Source organism: Alnus glutinosa, chromosome 7 (assembly GCF_958979055.1).
Source record: "Alnus glutinosa chromosome 7, dhAlnGlut1.1, whole genome shotgun sequence".
NCBI lineage: Eukaryota > Viridiplantae > Streptophyta > Magnoliopsida > Fagales > Betulaceae > Alnus > Alnus glutinosa.
This window is the reverse complement of record NC_084892.1, coordinates 8904678-8920856: the sequence shown is the minus strand read 5'-3', so window position 1 is coordinate 8920856 and position 16179 is coordinate 8904678. Positions and strand designations below refer to the sequence as shown.

General features: G+C 40.2%; 2 protein-coding genes across 2 annotated transcripts; both read left to right on the top strand.

Moving 5' to 3' along the window:
• Positions 1-272: 272 nt before the first annotated feature.
• On the top strand, positions 273-9750 carry LOC133873126 (uncharacterized). The gene is made up of 2 exons (XM_062310850.1): positions 273-437; positions 8438-9750. The coding sequence occupies exon 2, from the start codon at positions 8453-8455 to the stop codon at positions 9245-9247; it is 795 nt and encodes a 264-aa protein (XP_062166834.1). The 5' UTR covers positions 273-437; positions 8438-8452; the 3' UTR covers positions 9248-9750.
• A 1757-nt stretch (positions 9751-11507) lies between these two features.
• Positions 11508-14896, top strand: LOC133872340 (amino acid transporter ANT1). The gene is made up of 3 exons (XM_062309830.1): positions 11508-12069; positions 12492-13136; positions 14170-14896. The coding sequence occupies exons 1-3, from the start codon at positions 11854-11856 to the stop codon at positions 14572-14574; spliced, it is 1266 nt and encodes a 421-aa protein (XP_062165814.1). The 5' UTR covers positions 11508-11853; the 3' UTR covers positions 14575-14896.
• The last annotated feature ends 1283 nt before the right edge of the window (positions 14897-16179 follow it).

Below are 16179 nucleotides of genomic sequence, written 5' to 3'. Positions count from 1 at the left end.
CTTCTTGTTGCGAGTAAAGGGCATACAGCTTCTTATTTTTCTTGTTCTTTTTTTGCCCTTAGTCTGAATAAGATAAACTCAGAATACAGTAAACTGGAATAGGGCTATTTTACACCTGCTGCCAAACAGCTAGAACTTCCAATACTAACTCAGAATAAGATCATACCTGCTCTGGAATAAGCTTATCCGTGTACTGGAATAGAAGTACCCCAAGATGTGCAACCAAACAGCACTCTTCTTCCTCCTCAATTAAACGTGAAACCAGCCACCAGTATCGCAGCCTTCCAAAAATTTCAGAAACTTTTACAACTCCAAGCACGATCGTCTCCCACAACAGCACACCACTCGTTCCCCGAACCTGGAGAAATCACCGCACCACCGGAGCACACCACACGGCTCACAGATCGTCACCAGTTCTCCCACACGCAGCACTACAGGTAACGACCGAGCAATATCCCACAGCCGCACGATCACACAAGGCACTGCACAACGAAATCTCCCAAAAAAGCACTGATCTGATACCAGATGATAAGAACCTAAGTTCTTATTGCCCAAAATCACAGAAAACTAAAGAAAACACAGAGAAAGATATGATCTCTTCGAGGGGGTCTAGCCTCCATAGGTTGCTTATAGCAATTGATTGAAATTGTTATTGGATAATAAGCCTAAAGGCACTTACATTGCTTTTTATAGAATATAAAATAACTCTAATCCTAGTAGGAATAGGAATTAGTAATTTGGGAAGAGAAATCCTAACCTAGTAAGGAAAAGACTTATAATTTAATAATAATATAAATTTGGGTTCCTAACATAGATTTATTGAAGAAAAGGGTTTTACAGGTGAAATATCTCAGTGCTAGATAGAGGAATGTCAAGATGTAAACACGCGTTATGGTTTGTGGTCTTAATTGTTTTTGGAGGTGCAGTCTCTGATGAACAAGTTTTTTGATAAGTAAGAGAATTTTATTAGAAAAACGCAAAGCGCAATCAAGTATACAAGGGGTATACAAGAGAGACAATTAAGAAGAAGAAGGAAGCAATACAAGGAAATCGTTAAAACTAATCCCTAGAGGTGCTAGATACGCAGCCGTTCAGGAGTACAAAGAATGAAGAAAAAAGGAAATGAGCTCCTCTATGGTTCTGTCTTTGTCCTCAAACTGTCTATCGTTGCGTTCCGTCCACAAGCACCACATAAGACAGCAAGGAGCCATTTTCCACACGACCGCGCTTCGGGACCGACCCCCCGACCACCAACAGGCGAATAAGTCTATCACCCGAGAAGGCATCACCCAAGACAGACCGAAACGACTGAGGATGACATACCAAAGAGCGCGTGCAACCTCGCAATGAAGAAGAAGATGATCCACAGTCTCCCCGGTCATTTTACACATGCAACATCTATCAATCACAATGACATGCTTCTTTCTGAGATTGTCCAAGGTGAGGATTTTCTCTAACGCTGCCGTCCAAGCGAAGAAGGCCACTTTCAATGGGGCCTTGGTTCGCCAAATACTTTTCCAGGGGAATAAAGAAGCTTCATTGCAAGCAAGAGCCTTATAGAATGATCTAACATCAAAAGACCCTTTTCGAGAGAGGGACCACCAAAGCCGGTCCCCCCCATCTTGAGCCACCTTGGATGAATATAGTAAGGAGAAAAAGGAAGCCATGACGTCCACCTCCCAATCGTGTACATCACGGAAAAATCTGACATCCCACTGATAGGAACCACTTACCACTACCAAGTGGTCTTCTACCAAAGTATCCTTGGCACAAGCTATATCATACAGAACTGGAAAAGCTTCCTTGAGGGACATCTCTCCACACCATACATCATCCCAAAAACGTATCCTCGACCCATTGCCCAAGAGAAGTCTGGTATAGCTACAAAACAAGCTCCACCCCTTCCTAATGTTCTTCCAAATCCCCACACCGTGAGACCCAAGGGGATCTAAGGAACACCAACCATCCCTAGTAGAGCCATACTTTGCATCCATCACAGATTTCCACAAAGCTTCTCTCTCATAAGCATAACGCCACAACCACTTCCCTAAAAGCGCCTTGTTGAAAATTCTCAAGTTTCGAATGCCCAAACCACCTTCAGAAATAGGATGACAAACCTTGGACCAACTAACCAAGTGGTATTTGAATTCGTCGCCTATGCCACCCCACAAAAAGTCTCGATGCAGCTTCTCAATACGACTGGCAACACTGGATGGAATAGGGAAAAGAGAGAGAAAATATGTAGGAAGGTTGGAGAGAGTACTCTTTATAAGGGTAACCCTACCCCCCTTCGACAGATACAATCGCTTCCAGCTAGCCAACCGCCTCTTAATCTTCCCTACAACTTCATCCCAACAAGACTTAGCCTTGAAAGTAGCTCCCAACGGAAGACCTAGATACTTTATAGGAAAAGAGGAAACTCCACAACCCAATATGTTAGCCAGACCGTCCATATTATCCACATCACCCACAGGAACCATAACAGATTTGGCTAGATTAATCTTCAATCCTGACACAGCTTCAAAAGAAATAAGAAGCATACGAAGATAATGAAGATGATCGGAATTAGCCCCGCAAAAGACTAAAGTATCGTCTGCGAACAATAGGTGAGAAATGTTAATAGCTTCGCTGTTGCCAGAACCCACAGAAAACCCTGAAAGGTAGCCCTTTTGGACAATAGCGAAGAAAAACTTACTAAGAGCCTCCATCACAATAACGAACAATAGTGGTGACAGTGGATCACCCTGTCTAAGGCCACAAGAGCTACTGAAAAAACCGGTTGGGGAGCCATTCACCAACACAGAGAACCGCACCGTAGATATACAGTGCGCTATCCAAGAACACCACCTCTCCCCAAAGCCACATCTTCTCAACATATACAATAAGAAATCCCAGTTGACGTGATCGTAGGCCTTCTCAACATCCAACTTACAAAGTAACCCTGGTTCACCGGATTTGATTCGACTATCCAAGCACTCATTGGCTATAAGAACTGAATCAAGAATTTGCCTACCTTTCACAAAAGCATTTTGAGGGGACGATATAATCTTCTCCACCACCTTTTTAAGTCTATTTGCAAGGACTTTTGCAATGATCTTGTACACACCACTTACAAGACTGATAGGACGAAAGTCCTTTAGATCCACAGCCCCAGACTTCTTCGGAATTAAGGCAATAAAAGTGGTGTTAACACTTTTGACAAACTTGCTTTGAGAGTGAAAGTCCCAGAAAACCCTCATAAGATCTGTCTTGATCACATCCCGGCAGTCTTGGAAAAACGCAAGAGAAAACCCATCAGGACCAGGTGCCTTGTCACGATTCATGCTTTTCACCACCTCTAAGACCTCCATCTCCTTGAAAGGAAGTTCTAAAGTAGAGGCCTCAGCTGCATCCAAGGTGTCGAAAGCAATATTATCCATTCTAGGTCTCCAAGGGAGAGGTTCTGTAAAGAGAGACTCATAGAATTGAGCAACATGCTCCCTGATAACCTGCTGGTCGGAAGAAACAGAGCCACTGATAGAGAGCGACTCTATGGAATTAGACCTCCTGTTCGAGTTAGCAATTTGGTGAAAAAATTTAGTGCATTTATCACCCTCTTTCAGCCAAAGAACCCTAGACTTCTGTCTCCAACTAATCTCTTCCTGCAAGATAGAGTTCTCCAAGTCTCTGATGACCACACATTTCCTCTCCTTTTCTTCGGAAGATAAACCTTGTTGTTCCTCCAACCTATCAAGAGTACATAACTCTTCCATGTGCATTTTTTTGCGGAACTCCACATTGCCAAACTCCTGTTCATTCCATCTCTTTAGATCAGCCTTTAAGGCCTTAAGCTTTTGAGTGAAGATGAAGCTAGGAGAACCCTGGAAGCAATAAGACTCCCACCAAAGCCGAACCCTATCCACAAACCCTTCAGCCTTCAACCACATATTCTCAAACTTGAACGGTCTGGAACCCCATTGAATGCCACCACAATCCAGGAGGATAGGGAAATGATCAGAACACAATCTAGGAAGCCTTTTCTGAATAGACCCTGGAAACTTGACCTCCCAATCTGGAGAGACAAGAAATCTGTCGATACGAGACCAAGAAGGATTCTCCTGATTATTGGACCACGTGAAAGTCCCTCCAGCGAGAGGAAAGTCCATGAGGCCCTGCTCGAAAATAAAGTCTGAGAACTCCATCATAGCAGCATTAAGACGACCTTCCCTAGACCTTTCAGCAGGAAAGCGAGTGACATTGAAGTCACCCCCAATACACCAAGGCATTTCCCACCAAGAAGCGAGGCCAGCCAGCTCGTCCCAGAGCGAACTTCTTAAAGAATCAAGGTTAGGACCGTATACCCCCGCGAAGGCCCAAGTAAAGTCATCGGCAACGCTCCTAAAGGAACAAGCAACAACAAACTCCCCCACATACACATCTAATTTCTCAACAACCCTTCTATCCCACATGATTAGGATACCACCAGAGGCCCCGCATGAGGGTAAGTAACACCAATCAACGAAGTGACATCCCCAAAGGCACCTCACTAAGCTGTTGGAGATAAACTCCAATTTGGTTTCTTGCAAGCAAATAATGTCTGCCTTCCATTGTCTAATTAAGTTTTTGACTTTCAACCGCTTGCTTCCCTCATTTAATCCCCTGACATTCCACGAAAGAATTTTTGGCTTCATAAAAAACCTCCAAACGCCCTCCCTTTGCACCTACTCTGAGAACTACTTCCACTTCGCGCATCATAATTAATAGAACATGATAATCTATTAAGTTCTCTATTGAACTTGTTACCCGCTTTCAAAGAAGAACCCGTCTCCTTCTTGTCATTTTCAGCAAGGATAGCCTCAAACACGGCTGAAAGCTGACCTTCATAGCCATCACACGTAACCCCCACCGACTGGCTATACTCCAAAATCGCCTTCAAGAAGTCCTTTGGAGATTTTTTACCGGAAAAACCCCTGATAATATCACACGGACAGCAACACAAAGGAGCCGACTCTTCCTCCGGGGGCTCAATAAGCTCCAAACCATTCGTGGGCCCCAAACCGGAAGGGGAGAAGAGAGTAATAGAGGCATTGTCAAATTCTGAAACCGAGGGATAAAAGCCCGAAGGAACCAAAGGATCCAACGAACTCCGACCAGCCCAGACAACCATCATTGTATCTGAATCCATCCGAACTGTGACAGGAGCATCCGGAACTTTGGGTACAACCTCCAACATAGAAACGGGTAGCTCAGACCCATTACTAGGAACCGGCTGGGAGGTTAAGCTTTCCGAGGCAGGGACTACAGGCGGCCCTCCGGCGAAGAGTAGAGGTGGGCTAATGACAGTGTCCACTACGTTGATGACTGGCCCAAAACCTAACTCCAATAAATTGGTATTGCTAACCGGTGCTTGGATTTCGAGAGGAACAGAAATACCACCGTCAGTCTCTGTGCTTCCCACAATCTGATCCATACTCCTGACTATACCCATTTCTTCCTTTTCTTCCCTCATATCCGCAGCTGTGGTATCTGGTCGAGACCCCCACTCTGACCTGGAAGCAGACTCGGCAAGCGCGATCTCCGAAGATGTGATCGTCGTGGGTGGGTGGGTGACAAGTCCCGTCGGAAGTCGTCGCTCTCTCCGTAGCACTCTCTTGTCCACCGGAACCCATCTCCGACATCGATCCTGTTGCTGGAGGCGCAGCCAGATCGGCCGTTGAATCACTTGGGTTGGGCTTAATTTTCGGAACCCAACAGGTCCTCTGAATTTTCTTCTTTCTGTTCTTCTTTCTCTTCCGCCTATCACCATTGGGCTTGAAGCCCGGCCCAACCAACAATAACCCATCACGCACACTACTCAGTGCTCGGTCCACCTCAGTTTTCAACTTCTCCAGCTGGCTTTGCCAGAGCAGCAGGGTGGGTAACGTGTCTTTCCCTCCAATCCTCTGAAACCCATCGCTAGTTTCTCCAATAGAGTAGTCTGACTTGCCTCGGAAAACAGCAGGGAATTGTGCTTCCGATTTAGGAAATCTTCTAACCCCCTGCACATTGTCGGAGACGTAACGTTCATGATGGTCTTTACCCAAAGGGTACACCGGCAGAACCTGCTTCAACCCTTCCTCCTCCGGTCGGCGAGAACCTATGCTTAGAACTTCTGCGTAAGATGGTGCATTGTCTGAGCCGTTTGAACCAGTAGTAGCATCTGTGACGACTCCATTTCCATCAACCCACTCCTTCGCTGGCGGAGGTCCAGGCCGAACCAAATCTTTCCCTGCTAACTCTATGAGGAAGTCCCTGATCTTACCCAGCTCTGCTAGGAACCTACTCCATCCCCACCCATTCCGACCTTCAGGAATGTAAATAATCCCTCTCAAACCACCCAAGGCATAGGCTGCTACTTCGATGAATCTTCCAGCTACGTTACCTCCTCGCCTAACGATGAAGACCTTGGACCCCTCCCTGAAAGACCTTACAAAATCCTTCCCTGAAAACCACAACACACTCTCCAGGGTCGAAAACAGCCACCCACTGCTCTGGGCACCAAGCAGTACGAGCCCTGAAAAGTTCCTCCTCCTTTCCTCCACTCTCACCACCGAAGCACCTTCTACCACCGTAAACACAAACGTCTTAGATTCCACACAACACCACCTCTCCATTTCACTACTTAGGTCATCAGTCAAAGTAAAATCTTAGCAAGTTAGAAAGATGTACTCTCATGGAGGTGAAGAGCATAACCCGACCATGAAGAGCATACTCTCATGGAGGTGAAGAGCATGATAAATTTAGACTGAACAGAATTTGATGTTTAAAAAATTACGACCTGAAAAGTAACAATATCACCCTAGTGACATTTTACTGACCTGTTCAAGCACCAACACATATAACCCAGACACTGATTTAGGTAGTGAAAGCCATGGCACAATTTTTTCTTCTTCTTTCTGATTTAGGGTAGTGAAAGCCCAAGTTGGATAGGCAATATTGACAGTTAGACACACTATTGTGGCCTCCATTGTTGTATCAACCATGCAGCATATATATGCGATAAGATTTGATTCAAATTAATCCTGAAGAGTCACGCATAGATGACCTTGTACACTGAGAAATGAGCTTTGCTCATATGATTTTAACCTTCAATAACGAACCTCCGAAGGGAAAAAGGCCTGCACCTTTAAATAAGTGTTTAAAAATTACTGATCTATGTGGAGCCTTTTTAGCTGTTCTTAGTCTTTGTATTTGACTCTTCTCAGAGTCAAACTTCATCTTATCTGCCTAATGATTAAGCAAGCATATGGAGTGGACTGCTCAATTTGTTTCCTATATCAAACGCAAGTGATCTTGGAAAAGATTTTGTTTCCTTCATGCTCCACACTATATTTTTCACATGTGCTAATTGTTTTGTTTTGCTCAAAGTAATTATTGTTTGGTCCATTTGTTGCTATATCGTAGTTGTATGTATTCTACTTTTAGGTAGTGTCTTTGTTATTGGTATCCGTATGTTAAATTTGTACATGTATATATACAAAATATCATTATGTTCAATTTGTGTTTGCATAGTTTGAGTGAAGTTTCAGACGTGCTCTGAACAAAACAATCTGTGCAACACATCGAGTTTACCATTCAAACAAAAATATACCGCCTGAACGCCCATGAATAGTTTTATGAAAACCAATATTTTTCAAGTTTAAAAACTCTGCTCATTTATTATTACGCCTTTGACTAACATTAGGTTATGTGAGGCCCAATCTAACCACCTTAAATCAACGTCCTAAGTTTCTAAATCTCTTCCATCTTACAATACTTGTAAATTTTGAAATGTGACATTAGCTCGTAACAGTGTTTTCAAAGAACATGTAATGACTCTTCTTTCATAAACGGCACGACTCTCTATACAAACTTAGACCTTTTTTTTTTCTTTTTTTTTAAATTTTTTATGGAATATGCTAACACAATATGGATTTAATAATCTCCTTCTTTAGCAATTTATGATAAAACACTATTAACCACTTACTATAGACATAGAAGCCATAGTAGAAAATGACTCTAGCTCAATTCATAGCACTGTAAGTAAATAAAAATGGCACAACCAATACTATTTATTTTGAAAGCTTTTTGTCTCATTGTACTTGTCTACCACAACACTGAAAGTAACCTGTGGATGTATACAGAATAAATCAAAACAATAACAAGTACTCTCCCCTTTTTGTCACAAATTGAAGAAAGGTGTTGTGATAACAATAAAAGATACATCTATAAAAGCAAAACAGGCAGGAAACAAGGATATGAAATTCAAAAGAATGACAAGAATGACCCCCACAACACACACTCAAAAAAAAGAGAGTCTAGTAAATTCTTATACATACTTTTTTTTGATAAGTAAATTCTTATACATACTATCACTCACATTCCTTGTGATCCAACAAATATGTTGAATATTCTGAGCTTATTGCGTAGGGTATAACAGGCAGATTTTCTACTTATGGTGAAAACAAAGCAAAGGCAGCTTGTGGCTATCCCTACAAACAAGAATATCACGCCAAGTGGCCACGTTGACTCGTCAAAGTCCAATAATGATCTGGACCTACTGGGAGACGATAGTTGGGTGATCGTGAAAAAGCAGAGGATCACCATTTTGGTGCCTCCTCTACCTGCTGCCAAAAAGTTGACAGCTCAAAACCCGGGACCATATCAGCCGCAAGCCACAACCATAAAAACAACGACTAACCAAGTACAACCTCCAATTGATATATGTTCCGCAATGCCTTCAATTGAGGAACGAGAGAAGTCGATGTCATTGGCTCCTAAACAGGGTATTCAATTTGCGAGAAAAGCTTCTGATCAAGAGATGCCAACATTAGCCAAGCCACCAAGGATAGATTTAAGAACGGAAGCAGGAAAGCCGGATCAAGTTGGTACCTCAAAGATTTATAAAAGATTTGGGGTATCTGCCACCTCAAAAGTGATCAAGCGGCCTAGACTATTACATTGCCCCAGTATCATCCTCGATGGGGGAATGTTGCTAAATCAAAGGCTCAGGGCATCAAATCTTGAGAGGAAGCTTCAAAAAGCTGGTGGATTAAGCAGGTGGTTAGCATCACTTGGACTTGGTCAGTTTGTGAGGATTTTTCAGAGGAAGAGTGTTAATAAATTTCAGTTGGTGAATTTAACAATGAAGAAGCTCAAGGATATGGGTGCAAATGCAGTGGGGCCTAGGAGGAAACTGATACATGCTATAAACTGTGTTTGCCAGCCCTATGGTTTGGAGGCCATCTGAATGTTCCTGGGATCTTGCAGCATTTAGAAAATTTTGGGAGTGGGGGGGGGCAAAGACACTGTACAAATGCAACAGCCTAGTGCTATTAGTCAGAGACATGCCTCGAACAGTTAGGTTTATTATGACAACTAGTTAGGAGAGAATAGAAAGCACAGGTTGCAGGTAGTAAAAGAGATCGTAACCCTTTGGACGTGGTAATTGTTTGCCTTGGTTTATGAACATGTTTGTAAATTATGGAAGTTAGCCACACAGCAGTTGTTCTTTTGTTCTCATCTTTTCTATTCTTTTTCTTTATTTTTTTTAATTTTCACAACTTTCAAATCATATTGTATAAGATGAACTGAGAAGGTTCAGCTGTAGATAGAGCATAATGGAGGATTGGTGTCATCATCCTTGGGCATTATGCTACCATGTTGCTAAAGGATTTGACTTGTTTCCAGTTCCGAACCCGTTGGGATTGGAACAATGTTTCTTGTATTCTGGTACGGGACACTTGTTTTTCATGTTTGTGCTTTTTGCTCCTACTTAATTGGCAACGTCTATCTTATAAGTGATACAATCCCAAGAAATTAATCATTTAATTATTAAAAATAGTGATTTTAAAAGTTAAAAACACAAAAGAAATTTTTTGAGTAAGCATTACTCAATAAACCAAGATGAGACAATTTCAATTATCATAGAACAACAAAACGTCGTTTACAGGCAAAACGAGTCGAGGTGGCTTGATACTTCCCCGCCTGACGTGAGATCTGCAAATTTTGGCCAGGTGTTTTGAGATCCAATTCAAGAGCTAATTATGTGAAAAATGAAAATGTATACCAACTATGGATGCTTAGAATAAATCTTCAGAAGAATCCAGAATTTGTACCAGGTGTATCTCCAGATCAGAATCAGCATTTCTACCTACACAACAAAATGGGAAATGATTTTTCTACATCACATTACCGAATATCAATTCTACACTAAGATATACAGGGTGTGAGATCCATGCATGCGGGTTCTATATACATGTGTCTCACACCCAATGTGTCTTAGTGTAGGATTGATGTAGGGTAATGTGATGTACATATAACACATTCCCAACAAAATTTACAACATATTCACTTACGATATCACGACATCAATTTATAAAAGAATTATAGAAAAATTGAAAGTATCTTATTACGATTTTAATTATTTCACATGGTTTAAATGTAATATTAATATATATATATATTCTTGTGCACCATCTCCTTATAAGGCAGTTTTTTAAGGTAAGTTCTATCTTAGGCATGTATCATATCTCCAACATTTTTCGGTTAGAATATATCATTTGTGACCTCTAAAAAAAAAAAAACAGTTGTGATCGGGGATTGCGTTCTAGTACTTTTTGTATTATACCGGTGCAATAGCCTTATTTGTAAAATGAACGGCTCATATTACAATGATACACTAGAAAGAGAAAGAAAGGGTTTATTGCAATGCAATAAATAATTGTTAGGATGACTGAACCACACCGTTGACTACAAGTGATTTGGCCATCTTAACCCAACCTTTGAGTGGTTGAACAACCCCTTCTAGTGATAAGAATGGTTTTGCGATCCTAACCCGACCAGTTCTAGTGGCCGATCCCAATTGCCGAAGAGGTTTTAATTATGTGACCAACTATAACCTTATTCGTTATTGAGATATAATATTTAGTCTTTTTCAGATGATGTGACATGTACAATTCACCTTTAAATCAATTTGTTACCGGTCTATAACCCTATGGCAAGAGTCGACTCTGTTAATTCAGAATAAGAGATGTATTATCTCGTTAGGACTTTAGTAAATTAGTAGTTCTATTTCATTAGCTATCTTGTATTCATATATTTCTATTCAAGTCTATTTCTTTCATGTAATCTCTATGTAAATTTTTTATTAATTATTCAATTATTGTAATTATCTTAGGATATATCATAGGAAAAAAAAAAATTTAAGCGTGAATTGAGCATACTACGTTAACTGAAAATGCCGGGAGAATGCTAAATAGCATTTCTTTATAGATTGGGGAGTGATTGTTGAGTTGATTTTTTTTTTTAAGTAGATGTGAAAAGTGATTGATGTGATATAAAATAGAAAGAATTTATATGAAAAAGTAAAAAAAATTTATATCGTAGTGAATTTTTTATATTTAAATAATAATAAAATATTATTAATATAATATAAAAAGTAAAAAATATTAAAATATATTTTGAAGTGTGAAAATAAAAAGAAGGGAATTGCTTACACCTACCCCTGCAACCTTTAGCTGTCAGACACCGGAGATTTGAGCCTTTTACCTACCGGAAATACTGAAATAGAGAGTCACATGAAATGAGCATCACATGCGTGACAATGACAACTTAGAGGTACGTGGCATGAGAGGGACATGTATTTGAACACGACCCCCTTCAAACGGTGGATCCAATCCCAACAAAATAACATCCAAGGATCAATGGATCATATCTTGGTTGGGATGGTTTGAATGAATGGTTACTTCCTGCTTTGGAGGCCGTCCATCTTGGCTTAATTAAGCACATCGATCGGCTAGAGGTTTAAGTTTCGTGCGTAAAGCTTTTACAAGAAGTTTGGCTTCAAACAAATTAATGGAGCAGCAAAGAAAAGGCGTTTCGGTTCCTTTGCTTGAATCTTCTTCGACAGGAGCAGCCTCCACGGCTCAAACGCTAGGAAATATAATAGTTTCCGTTGTTGGGACCGGCGTGTTGGGGCTCCCTTTCGCTTTCAGAGTTGCCGGTTGGCTTGCCGGGTTGCTTGGCGTTTTCATTGCTGCTGTCTCCAGCTACTACTGCATGCTTCTCCTTGTCAGTTCATTCATCAACTTTTTCTTTCTTTTCTCTTACTCCCCTCCCCATATGCAGATTTTTTACTAAAATTCAGATTTATGCTCTTTTTGTTTGCCTGGATCACTGGGTGGATGTTCCAAAATGAAGCCTTATATAGAATTGTATCATGCATCTTTGATGAGTTCTGGGAAAGAATTTATTCTTACCCTCCTGAAATGATATCTTTGGTTGTTTATTGAGCAAAAAGATTTCCATAGAAATATTTTATTTTCAAAGATTTTCTCTTTATTACTTTTTGAACTAAACAAAAGTATAAAACTTGACATCATTGTTGACGGACAGAATCAAGCTCTCATTGGTGATGTCTGGCTTATTGTACTCTGCAACTTTTGGGAACTTTTCCTCATCCGAAAGTTATATTTACTTTTCTGGGTCGACAGGTTCAATGCAGGAAAAAGTTGGAATCAGAAGGAGAATCAATGGAAATGAAAACCTACGCCGACTTGGGTTACAAATGTTTGGGAAGAACAGGTGGTTATCTATCAGAATTCCTTATTTTGATTTCCCAATGTGGAGGTTCAGTGGCATATCTAGTATTCATTGCACAAAACCTTTCATCAATATTCAAAGGCCATGGCCTCACCTTGGCGTCTTACATATTTTTGTTAGTGCCACTTGAAATTGGCTTGTCATGGATAGGCAGTCTATCAGCTCTATCACCTTTTAGCATCTTTGCCAATATTTGCAATGTGTTGGCAATGGCAATTGTGGTGAAGGAGGATGTACAGCAAGTGGTAGGAAGCGAATTTTCGTTTAGAGATAGGACGGCAATCACATCCATAGGAGCATTACCATTCGCCGGAGGGATGGCGGTTTTTTGCTTTGAGGGGTTTGGGATGACATTGGCCTTGGAAGCCTCGATGAAGGACAAATGCTCATTCCCTAAGCTGCTGGCCAAGGCCTTCACAGGGATAACCCTTGTGTATATTTTGTTTGGATTTTTTGGTTACATGGCATTCGGTGAACAGACTAAAGATATTATCACTCTTAATCTGCCCCATAATTGGTGGACTATGGCAGTTCAGGTAATGTGTGATCCTCACTCTCTTGCAGTTCATTGTAGATGTTCTGTACTCACTTGCACTTGCTCATGATACATACTGCTCTGCCCTTCTCTGTTTTCTGGGTTTCTTGAATAGTCAGTGTTAATTTCAAAGTACCTTTTCACTTATCCACTCCATGCCTTGTATTTAAGCCTAATTGTTATCTTGCAGTAGGAGTAAATAAGTGGAAGATGATAGTCTGAACTTATAGCTAACTTAAAAGAGTAAGATCCAATTTCCTTCACCTACTGCTCTAAGGAATATTTATATGAATGCAATGCCAAGCAGTATACTTTGCTATTGTCTCATAACAGGGAGTATCTTGCAGTAGTATATAATGTTGTTATAATTATATAGAACTTATTGGATACATGTGTCCATGCTGTGCAAGATAAGAACACTTTATCTTATTATCCATATGAATGTATGTCTATATTGAAACAGACAAATTTGTGTCTATGCATGTGCTCATCAAACTTTGTTTTATTAAAACCAAATACTTTTCATCTCCTAGCATAATTTCCCGTATGTAATTATTATCTTTGAATATATATATGGCTGTAATGCCGTGTTTGGAAACATGAGACTATTAAAGAAATGATGAAATGGTGATCTATGGCACTCTTCACTAGGTTAACTCTATTTTTTTCTGATTGACACAATAAAGTCTAATGGCCCAACTCAACTTATATATAGGGTGGGAGTACATGCTTCTTCAAGTGTCCACAAAAATTGGCCAGGCCAATCATAGGATCAAAAAGCTAAATGATTATGCCAGTCCACATAAAAGGAAATAAACACAACATAATCCTCTCAGTCCAGGTGAAAAGTAGGAGTTAAAAGGTCAAATTTGCTGGGTCATATAACTTATTGATTTAGTGAATTTGCATTAGGGGAGTTCTCCAGGACTAAAGTTCAATGAGCGTCTTGACGTGCCTTTGTATCATAAGTTCAGTGTAGCTTTTAAGATACTAGCATATTGCAGCTTAAATAATTTTGTTATGCCTGCCAACAGATTGGCCTATGCTTGGGAATAATCTTCACATTTCCAATCATGGTACATCCAATTAATGAGATTGTGGAAGCAAATTTGGAAAAGGGAAAATGGATTCAGAAGCTCCACCACAGAAGTGATTATTCAACAAGAAGAATAGAAAAGTTTGCAATATATTTGAGCCGTGCACTTTTGGTAGTCAGCTTGGCGGTCTTGGCCTCATGCGTGCCAGGGTTCGGTATGTTCGCCTCGCTCGTGGGAAGTACTGTATGTGCACTGATCTCATATGTTTTGCCAGCCTCATTTCACCTAATATTATTTGGTTCTTCTCTTCATTTCTGGCAAAGAGCCTTGGATTTTTGCATCTTGTCATGTGGACTGCTTTTTGCCGCTTATGGTACTTATAACAGTATAGTTGGGATTTGAAGGGTGTTGGACCCAAATCATACTCGAGTGGAGGCCTGCTTATGAAACGGAATCAGAAATCTTCAAAAAAAGAGATACATGGATAAGGTGCAAGGGAAACTGTCTTCAAAACAATTTTGACTTTGTTTTTCATCTGGGTTTGAAGTAGAAATACTGTCAATACTTTTGCTTGTGACTTGTGAGTGCTCGGATTCTCCTTTATTATTTGGGCTATATCTAATACTTGCAATCATAGTGTTGCACTGTTGCTGTTTGTTGAAAAGTTAAAAAGACTTTAGAGGGATCAGTTTCAATCAATTCCCCACTTCTCATGTTTTGCTCATTTCTTTTTCCTTATCATGTTTGTAGCCATTCTTTTTTGTATAAGATACGTGTTGTTATCTTGCTGTTAAGTTGACGATTGACATATGGATTTGGTTCACATTTCTTGAAGTTATCACAACCTCACACTCCCCCTTCTAAGATTTTAGCTGTCATAATCTTAATAAGCTTGTTAATTACATAGCTGCCACATTTTTGACATTGTTTCTACCACAATTATTACTACCAGCATCAGTATGCATTTTAGGTCACACCCAAAACATCGAATCAAACGAGCCTAACCCCAATCTTTAATTGTCTTCATATAGGCTAGTTGGCCTTGCAGATTATCACCATGTCTTTTCAGGGGTTTTTTGTTTTCCTGATAAGTGTTCGTGTACATATTGAAAAAATGCTAGAAATCACATTTTTGTTTAACAATTATTCCATAATATTAATGTGATAGTCCTAACCAACTTTGATTTTTTTTTTTTTTTTATTTTAATTTTTTTTTTTAACAAGAACTGATTAAGGGTTAGTTAAGACTGTCACATCAGCATTGTGGAATAAAAATGTTGTTTCTAGCATTACTCTTTTGGTAAAGGTAGGGAGTAATGCTATATGACTAGACCTCCATCCCACTAGACTGAAGTGACAGTGCTTATCGACCCTTAGATCAGTCTTTATTAAAAAAATAAAAAGTTAAATGACTGATAGACACTGTCATATCAGTTCAATAGAATGAAAGTGGAATAAGGATATAGTATATAGCATATAGCATATAGCATTTCTCGGGTGCCAGTTACCTCGGATAAGAGGTTGGACCACTAGTGCCACAGCATGGGCAGGGTTGGTAGCAGCCAAGTGAAGAGAAGATTTAGACGGTCCATTAAGAAGATACTATGCATCAAAAATCAATTCTAGCTAAACACAGAATAATCTAAGATATCCATGTGTAGCATTGAGATTGGACTTTGAAAATATCTTGGGACCATGCCGTCTTCCTAACAGTTTAAAGCATCTCAAATGATTGCATTATTTGATGGGCAGTGCATCTTTTTGTACTGAGAGACATGGATGCTTGAAAGCTAATGCCCTCCCCACTCACCCTGGCATGGTACGCCCACTGATCCCACTCTGCTTTTGGGCCTTTGGCTTAGATTACAAAGTGCAAGTGAAAGTGAAAGGGGAAAGGGGGACATCGATTCTCATTCTTTTTTCACAAAAAAACAGATGAATAAAGATCCAGAAAAAGGCAAAGGTTTTCATGTCTCTTTCAGTCTTTCTTGGACAAAATCGTGACAA

Coding starts and splice junctions, on each gene's coding strand:
- LOC133872340 (XM_062309830.1), top strand. CDS start 11,854: ATGGAGCAGCAAAGAAAAGGCGTTTCGGTTCCTTTGCTTGAATCTTCT. Junction 12,070..12,491: donor ACTACTGCATGCTTCTCCTT/GTCAGTTCATTC, acceptor CTGGGTCGACAG/GTTCAATGCAGGAAAAAGTT. Junction 13,137..14,169: donor GGTGGACTATGGCAGTTCAG/GTAATGTGTGAT, acceptor GCCTGCCAACAG/ATTGGCCTATGCTTGGGAAT.
- LOC133873126 (XM_062310850.1), top strand. CDS start 8,453: ATGGTGAAAACAAAGCAAAGGCAGCTTGTGGCTATCCCTACAAACAAG.